The sequence below is a fragment of the Leptosomus discolor genome, chromosome 18 (assembly GCF_034619465.1).
Source record: "Leptosomus discolor isolate bLepDis1 chromosome 18, bLepDis1.hap2, whole genome shotgun sequence".
NCBI classification, from domain to species: domain Eukaryota; kingdom Metazoa; phylum Chordata; class Aves; order Leptosomiformes; family Leptosomidae; genus Leptosomus; species Leptosomus discolor.
This window is the reverse complement of record NC_141408.1, coordinates 13,162,823-13,173,687: the sequence shown is the minus strand read 5'-3', so window position 1 is coordinate 13,173,687 and position 10,865 is coordinate 13,162,823. Positions and strand designations below refer to the sequence as shown.

General features: G+C 68.0%; 1 protein-coding gene across 1 annotated transcript; it reads right to left on the bottom strand.

Moving 5' to 3' along the window:
• Positions 1-616: 616 nt before the first annotated feature.
• On the bottom strand, positions 617-10,371 carry LIMK1 (LIM domain kinase 1). Its single transcript, XM_086475211.1, has 17 exons — positions 10,310-10,371; position 8,140; positions 7,766-7,860; positions 5,008-5,146; positions 4,482-4,591; positions 4,200-4,391; positions 3,195-3,300; positions 2,912-3,096; positions 2,652-2,835; positions 2,423-2,509; positions 2,046-2,177; positions 1,886-1,945; positions 1,719-1,784; positions 1,458-1,614; positions 1,279-1,334; positions 890-1,047; positions 617-770 (listed from the first exon to the last, which is right to left on the bottom strand). Exons 1-17 carry the CDS (start codon positions 10,369-10,371, stop codon positions 617-619), a joined length of 1,944 nt encoding a protein of 647 aa, XP_086331337.1.
• Between the last annotated feature and the right edge of the window lie 494 nt (positions 10,372-10,865).

Below are 10,865 nucleotides of genomic sequence, written 5' to 3'. Positions count from 1 at the left end.
CTCCAGGACCTGCACTCCCCCGGGGGGGGGGGGTTCAGGGGCCATGTACCCCCCTCCCCCCCCCAAAAGGAACCGGGGGGTTCCCTCCTGTGTCGCAGTGCAAGTTCACGGAAAGCCAAGGCACCGCCGCGAGGCCGCGGCTCTGTACGGGGGAGCCCACGGGGCTCGTGTGGACGCAGCGGCCGCGCAGCCCCCGGGGGGGGTGCAAAGGCGAAGCGAGCCAGGGTTTTGGGGGCGGGGGGGGGGGGGGAGGGGAACGACACACGGGAACGTGGGGACGGTCCCCGCGGTGCAGCCGGCCAGGCTTGTCCTGGGTGTAAGAGCTACGGCGGGGGGCGGGGGGGGGGGATGCCCAGGGGCCGTGCAGCCCCGGGGAGAGCCAGCTCCCAGGGACGGTGCGGGCAGCGGTGCGGGCAGCAGCACAGGCAGCCCCCCGTGCGGAGGAGACGGGGTGAGGGTGGGGGGCTCGTCCAGGGAGCCCCAGGGATCCAGCCCCCGGGGGGGAAGGGGTGGGGTGGGGTGGAGGTGGTGGCAGCCAGAGGAGATGCTGGCGGCGGCGGTGGGCGCAGCTCCTTTTCTCCCGCAGCTTCAGAGGGGGGCGCGGGTGGCAGGGGCTCTATCGGGGGGGCGCGGGCAGCCCGCTCTCGCCTCGCCGGTGCGTCTCCCTGAAGGCTCGGTCCAGTTGCTCCAGTTGGGAGCTCAGCGGCAGGCGGATCTCCAGGTGCATGCGGAGGGTTTCCAGCCACTGCTCCAGTTTGCTGAAGGACGGCCTGAGCGAGAAGGGAGGAGACGTGGCAGCTCCACTGGTGTGTGTGTGTGTGTCCCCCCCTCCCCGCCCCATGCCACCAGCCCCCCGTGGTTCCCCCAGGGAAGGGTCCCAACCGCTCACCGCTTCTCAGGGTCCAGGTCGCAGCAGCAGACAGCGATGGGGAAGAAGCTGGGGGGGCAGGCAGGGGGGCAGTAGCGGTCCAGGAAGCCCCTGACGTTGAGGCCGAAGTCAGTGGTGCGGGGCAGGTAGTCGGGGTCGGCGCTCACCCGGCCGATGATCTGGGGGAGAGTGGGAGGGAGGAGAAGGCTCAGCCCCAAGAGCGGAACCAAAAGCCAGTGAGGACCCCAGCTCCAAGGGGAGACCTCAACCCCAACGGGGAGACCTCAACCCCAACGGGGAGACCTCAACCCCAACGGGGAGACCTCAACTGGAGACCTCAACCCCAATGAGAACCCCTCAACTGGAGATTTCAACCCCAACGGAAAGACCCCAAGCCCAAAGGTACTTGCCTCGCACAGGACGATGCCAAAGGAGAAGATGTCCACCTTCTCGTCGTAGCTCCTCCCTGTGGGAAGAGACGGGTCAGGCCATGCTGCACGTCCTGTCCCTGCCCCACCAAGCGTCCCCTGCTTGGGGACAGAGCCCTGGCTGGCCATGTCCCCCCTCCCAGCACTGCAGCCAGGCTCACCATTGATCATCTCAGGGGCCATCCAGTAGGGGTTCCCCACCACGGTGTACCGCTTCTTACGGTCTGGTTTCTTCAGGTTCTTGAGATGTTCGGGCTGGTTCTTCTCATCCACCATCAGACGTGCCAGCCCAAAATCAGCCACCACCACACTCTTGTTCTGGATGGATGGAGAGGGGTGAAGCATGGTGGGAGCCACACAGGGGGCTGAGACTCCCCCCCCCAACCCGGACCAGGGGAGGACACCACTGAGGTGGGACTCACCTCCCGCACGAGGCAGTTGTGAGAGTTGAGGTCACGGTGGATGATGTTCATGGAGTGGAGGTAGGCCTGGGGGGAAGGATGGGCTGAGAGCAGGGAGTACCCCCACCCCGCAGCCCCCCCCACTGACCAGCACCCATCCCACCTACCCATCCCCCAGCGGCACTCACCATGCCAGCGGCGATGTCCTTGGCAAAGCTGACCCGCTGGCTCCAAGGGTAGTGGCTGTCCTGGGGGCAGGAGAAGGGGTTTGCCAGAGAAGAGGAGGGGGGTCCCCCAGCCCCAGTGGGGCTTGGAGCAGGGGGAGCAACCGGTCCCACCAGTGCTCACCATGCTCTTGATGAGGCCCCTCAAGGTGCCTCCCTTGATGTACTCTGTGATGAAGTTGAGCCTCTTCTCCTTGTACAGCACCCCGATGAACTTCAGCACATTGGGGTGCTCCAGGCAGCGCATCACCTTCACCTGCAGGACCCCCCCCCCGCCATGCCTGTGACACCCCAAGGCACTCAGCACCCACCCGGACAGACCTGCTGCTCGTGTGTTCTCCATCAAACGGGCAGGGCTGCCTGCACCCCATGGCGCCTGGCCACCTCCACTCCAGGAGCGGTTCCCAGCATCCCAGGGCAGGGTAGGGGACAGGATCGAACAGCCCCAGCCCTTGCAACCCCCACCCCAAACCAGGAGGATTAAAGAAAGGGGACGCTCACCTCTTTGAGGAAGGTCCTCTGCGTCTCCTCGTCAAAGCGGATCAGCTCCTTCATGACCATCACCTCGCCCGTCTCCCGATGCGTGACCTGGGCAGGGAGCGCAGGGGCTGACCCACTAGCACCCCGCTACCACCCCCACCTCTGGGGAGATAATAGCCACCCCCCCCCGCCGCCACCACGGGGAGCTGAGACCTTCAGGCTTGTGACACTTGTGGCCACCCAGTCCCACCTTGATGGCCTGGCCGAAGCAGCCCTTGCCCAGCACCTCGCCGTGGATGAGGTCGGAGGGGCGGAAGATGCGGTGGGTGCGGGAGACGATGCGCAACGACTCGGAGCGACCGATGTCCTTGCGCTGGGACGCAGGCGAGCCCACCGAGCCAGAGCCCGGAGACTTGTCCGTGCTGCAGCTCCTCCTGCGGGATGGACAGACCGACGGTGAACCCCCAGGAGGGACCGCCACGGGAGAGGCGGGCGAGCTGGTGGCCTTACGTGACAGTCCGCTGGCGCATGGCGCCGAGCTCCCCGCAGGGCAGGGGGGCCGGGGAGCACAGGGGGCTGCACGGGGCGGGCAGGGGGCTGCAGGCAAGCCCTGACTCGCGAGCAAGGGGCTCGTGGGGGTCGTGCTCGATGGTCAGCTGGAGCAGGCGGCTGGTCTCCTGGATCAGCAGGTCGATCTGGGGACAGAAAATGATGGTGGGGGTGGTTTGGGGGCAGCCCGGGGGGGGGGGGTGGGGGGGTGTTGGTTCAGGGACACCTTGGGGGGGGAGCGTACCTCATCCAGGGGGACGTGGCCGATGGGGGTGCCGTTGATCTCCAGGATGCGGTCGCCCACGTGGATGGAGTTCTTCATGTCAGGGCTGATGCAGTCTGGATCCACCCTGCAGGGCCAGCAGGCAGCGGGGATCAGCCCCCCAGCCCCGCACCGTCACGGGTGGGGATGTGCTGGGCCGCTGCCCACGAGCCACCCTCAGCCAATGGGGACAGTGTCCCCTGCCAGGCACCTCTTCGAGATGGGGACGTGCTGTCACGGTACCCATGAATCACCCCTGTGAGATGGGGACTTGCAGGCGAGCCGCCCACGAGCCACCCCTGCTAGACGGGGACACGCAGGGACGCTGCCCACGGGTCATCCCTGCTACCTGGGGACACGCAGGCACGCTGCCAGCGCTGGATGGGGACATGCTGGCACGCTGCCCACGGGTCTCCCCTGTTGGATGGGGACACACAGGCAACGCTGCCCACAGGCCACCCTTGCTTGATGGGGACATGCTGTCATGGTACCCACGAGTCACCCCTCCGGGATGGGGACACACAGTCATGGTACCCACGAGTCACCCCTGCTAGTTGGGGACAGGCAGGCATGCTGCCCACAGGTCACCCCTACCAGATGGGGACACGCAAGCATGTTGCCCACGAGTCATTCCTCCTGGATGGGGACGCACTGGCACAGTACCAACAAGCCATCCCAAGCACACGGGGACACGCCAGCCTGGTGCCCACAGCCCACCCTGGCAGATGGAGCAACGCCAGCAGGTCACCCTCAAGCCACCCTGATGGTCTGGGACATGCCAGCACGGTCCCCACAAACCACCCCAGCAGGTGGTGACATGCCACCACGGTCCTCTCTGGCCACCCCCAGCTGATGGGGACACATCAGCCCCATCCCTCACTCTCCCACCCTAAAAAAGTCTCTGCGGGCTGGATCCCACCAGCAGAAGGGGGGCGGGATGTCCCCAGCCCTGGGGAGGGGACAGCGGTAGAGGGGACACAGACGCACTCTCGGACACGGACGGTGCGGGGGTGCTCCGTGCCGCAGCCCTGGTCGATGGAGACAGAGAAGCCACGTTTGCCGTCGGAGCAGGCAGGGATGGAGACGAGCGTGACGGTGTGCGGGATGCGGGAAGCTGGCGAATCCGGCAGGATCTGCTCGATGACCGGGGTCACCACCATCTGGTAATAGCAGTGCCCGCTGCGGGGCCGAGAGGAGGCAGGTGGGTGGGTGGGGGAGTGCCAGGGGATGCGTCCCCCCCGCTACCCACCCACCCAGGCTGCGACGTACCAGTAGAGCTTGGAGCGCTCCACCAGCGCGTAGGTGTCCCCGTCCCCGATGAACGTCCGGCAGTTGAGGCAGCTGAAGCACTCGGGGTGGTACTTCTGCTCCCCGGCCACCTGTGGGCAGATGCCATCAGCCCCAGGGTGACCCAGGGGGCCAGGGCACCGAGCCCCCCGTACCAGGGCTCGGATGGTGCTGGGAGCACCCATGGGTGCACCAGGGCCAAAGGAAAGGCAGGCTGAGCCACGGCAGGGAACAGGATGGTCATGCCACCGGGCTGGAGGTGGCTGCAGGGACATCTCACCACCACCCTGAGCCTCCCCGCTGCACCCCCCAGACCCAACACGGGGGCACACCCCCCCTCTCCAGGGTCCTCCTAAAATGCAGGGGACACCCCTGCCACCCCCAGAGCCCAATCTGTGCTGGGGGTCTGCACCCCTTCCCCACCTCACTGCCTTTCCAGGGAGCTCAGCTGTGGGTCAAGGCTCTGTGTCTCCGCTCAGGGACCCCCGGGGACCCCTCCAGTGCTCACCATGACCAGCCCCTTGGTGATCTGCTCGGAGCAGCCATGGCAGAGCTCCCCGAAGCGCGCCCAGTAATCCTTCTTGCAGTACAAGCGCCCATCCTTCTCGTAGTACTGGTGGGACAGGGAGGCCCCGCACTCACAGCACCTGCAGCAGGGGACAGGGAGCCCCTTGTCACCATGTCCCCATCGTCACCCCAGGGGGCAGCCAGCGCCCATCTACCCCACGGCTCTCTGGGCAAGCTGCCTCCCTTGTTTCCTACCCTGCTGCGGGGCCACTGCCTCCGTGTGTCACCATCCCCAGGGTGGCAGCAGGTTGCTCCAGGGATGCCAGTGCAGGCTGGCAGTATAGGGACATGTGGGGACACCGGGGTGGACAGAACAGGGGACACAGAGCAGGCACAGGCATAATGAGGGAGGTGCCAGCCCTGCATGGACGTGCCAAGCTGGTCACGGACACACAGAGGGATGTGCCAGACTGGCCACAGACATACCACCGTGGTCACAGATGTGCCAGCCTGGTCATGGACAGAGGGACATGCCAGCCTGGTCAAGGACACATAGAGATGTCCCAGCCTGGTCACGGACGTGCCAGCCTGGCACAGACACACCGAGGCTTATGCCACTCTGGTCATGGCTGTGCCACCCTGGTCACAGACCAAGGGACGTGCCAGCCTGGTCATGGACACATGGCGGGACGTGCCACCCTGGTGTCACGGACACACTACTCTGGCACAGAGAGACGTGCCAGCTTGGTTACAGATCCACAGAGGGATGTGCCACCCTGGTCACGGGCACGCCAGCCCTGGGGGTGCAGCGCCCTGGGTGCCGCGAACAGGGTGCAGGGAGCTGCTCTAGAATGGCGACATGGGGGGGGTGCAGGGAGGTGCAGCGGGGCGGGGGGGGGGGGGGGGGTGCAGGGGGCTGTGCAAAAGGAGGGTGCGCCCAAGGGGTGCAGAGTGGGCTGTGAATTTTGGGGGTGGTGCAGGCAGGTGCAGGGGTGCTGTGCAGCGGCGTGCTGCACCAGGCTGCGCGGGGGGCTGGGGGGGGGGTGGGGGGCTGGGTGCTGTAGGGGATTTGCTGTAAGGGCGTGCTGGGGGGAGGGGTGCAGGGGGGGTTGCAAGGGGGGGGAGTTCCTATAGGGGGTGCAAGGGGGGGCTGTAGGGGATTTGCTGTAAAGGCGTGCTGGGGGGAGGGGTGCAGGGGGGTTGCAAGGGGGGGGAGTTCCTATAGGGGGTGCAAGCGGGGGGGGCTGTAGGGGATTTGCTGTAAGGGTGTGCTGGGGGGAGGGGTGCAGGGGGGGTTGCAAGGGGGGGGAGTTCCTATAGGGTGTGCAAGGGGGGGGGCTGTAGGGGATTTGCTGTAAGGGCGTGCTGGGGGGAGGGGTGCAGGGGGGTTGCAAGGGGGGGGAGTTCCTATAGGGGGTGCAAGGGGGGGGGCTGTAGGGGATTTGCTGTAAGGGTGTGCTGGGGGGAGGGGTGCAGGGGGGGTTGCAAGGGGGGGGAGTTCCTATAGGGGGTGCAAGGGGGGGCTGTAGGGGATTTGCTGTAGGGGATGCTGTAGGAGGGTGCTCGGGGAGTGCCGCAGTGTCCCCCCCCACCCCCCCCCCCGTCCCCCATCAGCCGGGGGCGGGCGCGACGCGCAGGTGGAATACCAACCAGGCGTGACGTCACGGCGCGGAATTTCCCCACCCCATGATGTCACCGCGCGAGGACTCCACCGCCCCCACTGCGCAGCCCGAAGCCTCCCCCTGGGTTGGGCGGGGCGGGGCGGGGGGGGGGGCGGGGGGGTGGGTGTGGGGAGGCGGTGGCCAATAGGGAACGGTTGCGCGGCCCCGCCCCTTTAACCCCCGCGCTGCCGCCGCCGCCCGCGCCCCGGGACGGCCGCATCCCTCCTCCGTCCCCTCTCCCCGCCCCCCCCCCCCCCCCCCGCTCCCTTCCATGGCTGCAAGCGGGGTTGGGGGGGGGGGGGAGAAGAGAAGAAGAGGAGGAGGAGGAGGAGGAGGAGGAGGCGGCGGGGGTGGGTGGGGAAGAGGAAGGCTTTCCCACCAGCGAGCCCAGGGCTGCCGGAAGCCGGTCTTCCCGGGGGGGGGGGGGGGGCGGGATCCAGCCGCGGCCCTCGCAGTGGTTCTGCTGGGACTGATGGGCCCGGGAGGGGGGATGCCGGCAGGGCGGGGGGGGGGGGGTGTCAGGCAGAGCACCCCGGGGGGGGGGTCCAGGGGGGGTCCAGGTTCCGGCCCAACCCACTCCCACACCACTTGGCTCCAGCGCTTAGGACGCGGCTCTTCTCAGCCGCCGCCGCCAGCATCCTCCACCGGGACGGTGGGGGACGGCACCCCTAGTCCCACAGGGACACCCCCTGCCAGGTCACGGCCACCCCTTGCACCCCCCCACCCACCAACGCAGAACCTTCCTCCTTAGGGCTCCCACCGCTCGAGCTGCCGGAGGGCGCGAGTGAAAGAGGAAACAGGGAGGGAGGGGCTGGGTGACATCAGCCCCACGCACTCTGTCACCGTCACGGCGGGAAGGGCCAGCGCGGGGGGGACAGCGGGGTACAGGCAGCAGGAGCCCTCCGCCAGGCTTGGCATCACCCTGGGCGAAGAGCCCTGCCTGCACCGCCCCCGGGTGCGAGGCCACAACAGCCACGCTCCTGCCAGCACCTGCCACGGCCGGAGCTGAGGGGGGGGTGGGGGTGTGTGTCCGCTGTCCCCTGTCCCCCACGGAGCACCCCGGTGTCCCCAAGACCCGCTGGCCCGTGGGCTCCCTACCTGAAGCAGTCGGCGTGCCAGTCGGCGTTCAGCGCCTGCAGGTACTGCCATCGTAGATGGCCCTGCCCGCAGCTCGCACACACGGCAGATCGGTCCTGGATGGGGGGGGACACAAGGGGGGGGGGGGACAGGGCTGTCACCCTGCTGGCTGTCTCCCCATCCTCCTGCAGCAGCACCAGGCACATTTCCCCCTGGATGAAATCCCTCCTGTGACAAATTCCACACCACCCAGCACCCCCCCACTCCCTGCAGCCACCCATCGATCCGGGAATGGGGACAAGGTCGTGGCGCTGATGTCCCCCAGGGCTGGGGACAGGGCAGAGGCTCAGCAAGGGGATGCCAGGTCACATCCAGAGGCCCTGTCCCCCGGGGACACTGCTGCGACTGAGGGTGCCCATGTCACCCAGGGGTGCTGGGTGTCCATGGGGGTGGGGGGGACACGGGAGGATTGGGGTGGGGAGGTGGAACGGGGAGCAGGGGGGTGGCGTTGGGGCCCAAGGGTGTCCCATGGAGGTGCTGGGTTCAGCCAGCACAAGGGACAGGCACGTCACAGGTACAGGGGTGATGGGGGGGGCTGGGGACACAGCAGGGTGCTGAGCAGCAGGATAGATGTCTGTGTTGCACTGAGACGGGATGGAGGGGTACCGGGGGTGCTTGTGGCTTGGGGGGCAGGATGAGGGCAACAATGCTGAGGTGCAGGAGGGATGATGGGGTGTTGGAGGGGGCAGAGGGTGCAGGGGGGATGATGGGGTGTAGGAGGGGGCAGAGGGTGCAGGGGGTGAAGGGGTGCAGGATGGGTGCAGGGAGAGATACAGAGGGGATGCAAGGGTGCAGGACGGGTGCACAGAGTTCAGGGAGGGATACAGGGGTGCAAGATGGGGACAGTGGATGCAGGGGGAGATGAAGGGGGGCAGGATGGGTGTGGGGGGAGATGAAGGGGGGCAGGATGGAAAGGGTGTAAGGAGGGATCCAGTGGGACATAAAGTGCATGGGGGGCACAGAGGGGTGCAGGATGGGTGCTGGGGGATGCAGGGTGCACAGGGGGCACAGCGGGGCGCAGGGACACAGAAGATGCTGAGGGCTGCGGCACGGGATGAGTACGGGAGCAGGGCAGGGATACAGAGGGGTGCTGGATGGGGGACTGCAGGATGGAAAGGGGTGCGGGGACACACAGGGGGTGCAGCAGAGGGATATGGAGGTGCAGGGGGCTGCAGAGGTACTGGGGAGCAAGTCCATGGGGGTGCGGGGAGGAATGAGGCGTCAGTGGGTGCAGAGTGGTTGGGAAGCATAATAGGGATGTGGGGGTGCAGGGAAGGAGGCAGGATGCATAGAGAGGGGGGGATATCAGGGTGCAGGGAGAGAGGTGGCAGGGTGTTTTTGGGGTGCAGGGAGGGATGTGCAGGTGTTGTTGGGACACAAGAAGGGATGCAGGCTGCAGGGGGATGTGGGGACACAGAGGGGTGCAGGCTGGATGGGTGCAGCGGGGGGACATGGGGTGCGCAGGGGGAGATGTGGGAGTGTGGGGGGTGCAGAAGGGGGATGTGGGGGTGCAGGGATGGATGCAGGCTGGATGCAAGTGCAAGGGGCAACGGGGGTGCATGCAAGGATGTAGGCTGATGGTGGTGCAGGAGGGGATGCCAGCTGGAAGGGGTGCAGGGGGATGCAGGGCACAATGGGGGCTGGACGAGGGGTGCAGGGGGCGTTCAGGCTGGGAGGGGGGTGCAGTGGGGACTGCAGAGGGTGATGTGGGCTGGATGAGGGGTGCAGGGGGATGCAGGCTGGATGCGGGGTTGCAGGGGGGATGCAGGGGGTGATGAAGGCTGGAAGAGGGGTGCAGGGGGGATGCAGGCTGGAAGGGGGGTGCAGGGGATGCAGGGGGTGATGTGGGCTGGATAAAGGGTGCAGGGGGAGATGCATGGGGTGATGTGGGCTGGATGAGGGTGCGGGCATGCAGGCTGGATGAGGGGTGCAGGGGGGCATGCAGGCTGGAAAGACGGTGCAGGGGGGGATGCAGGGGGTGATGTGGGCTGGAAGAGGGGTGCAGGGGGAATGCAGGCTGGAAGGGGGGTGCAGGGGGGATGCAGGGGTTGATGTGGGCTGGAAGAGGGGTGCAGGGGGTGCGCAGGCTGGAAAAGGGGTGCAGGGGGAGATGCAGGGAGTGATGTGGTCTGGATGAAAGGTGCAGGGGTGATGTGGGGGTGCAGGGGGGGACGGTGGCTGGATGTGGGGTGCAGGGGGCGACGTAGGGGGGATGCAAGCTGGATGACGGGTACAGAGGAGGATGCAGGGGTGCGGAGGGGATGTAGGGGTGCAGAGGGGGGGATGTAGGGATTCAGGGGGATGCGGGGAGGACGCAGTCCGGATGGAGGGGTGCAGGGGGGAGGGATGTAAACGTGCAAGGGGGATGTGGGGGTGCGGGGGGGATGCAGGCTGGCTGGGGGGGGGGGGGGGGGGTGTGAGCCGGAGGTGGGGGGGTCACGGGACCCCAGCGCCGGCGGAAGCGCTGAGTCAGGCGGGGCGGGGGGGGGGGGGGGGGTGTGTCACGTACCTTCGTCCTCTCCCATAGGCTCGTCCCTCCAGGTGCAGCACAGCAGCATCAACCTCATGCAGCCGCACTGCCCGGCGCCGCGCCAGGCCCTGCCTTCGCCCCGGCCCCGGCCCCGGCCCCGGCCCCGGCCCCGGCCCCGGCCCCGGCCCTGCCGCTGCCGCTGCGGCTCCGGCGGGCGGGCGGGCGGCGACGGCCGGGCGGGAGCACGGCGCCGGCGCGGCCGCCCGGGGGTGGGCGGGGCCGGGGGGTGGGGCCAATGGCGCAGGGGCGTGGCCGGGAGAAGTAGGTGGTGGGGGGGAAAAGGCGTGGTCCTAGGATGGGGCGTGGCCGGGAGAAGAAGGCGGGGGGGAAGGCGTGGTCCTAGGATGGGGCGTGGTCAGGAGGGCGGGGGCGGGGCTTTCGGGGGAAAGAGGGCGGGGCCGGGGGAACGGGGGGGTAGGGGGGGCGCTGGGGTTGTCACCGTGGGGGGGGGGGGGGGGGGAGGGGGGGAGGTTGTCCCCCTGAACCCCGGGCTGTCGCCATGGGGCAGGGCAGGGATGTCCCCATCATCCC

What these genes read in the sequence shown, in the direction of transcription:
- LIMK1 (XM_086475211.1), bottom strand. Translation starts at nt 10,371, where the DNA reads ATGAGGTTGATGCTGCTGTGCTGCACCTGGAGGGACGAGCCTATGGGA. An exon ending in TCACCAAGGGGCTGGTCATG is followed by an intron (nt 4,592 to 5,007) that starts GTGAGCACTGGA and finishes ATCTGCCCACAG; the next exon opens with GTGGCCGGGGAGCAGAAGTA. An exon ending in GGGGCCTCATCAAGAGCATG is followed by an intron (nt 1,946 to 2,045) that starts GTGAGCACTGGT and finishes TCCTGCCCCCAG; the next exon opens with GACAGCCACTACCCTTGGAG.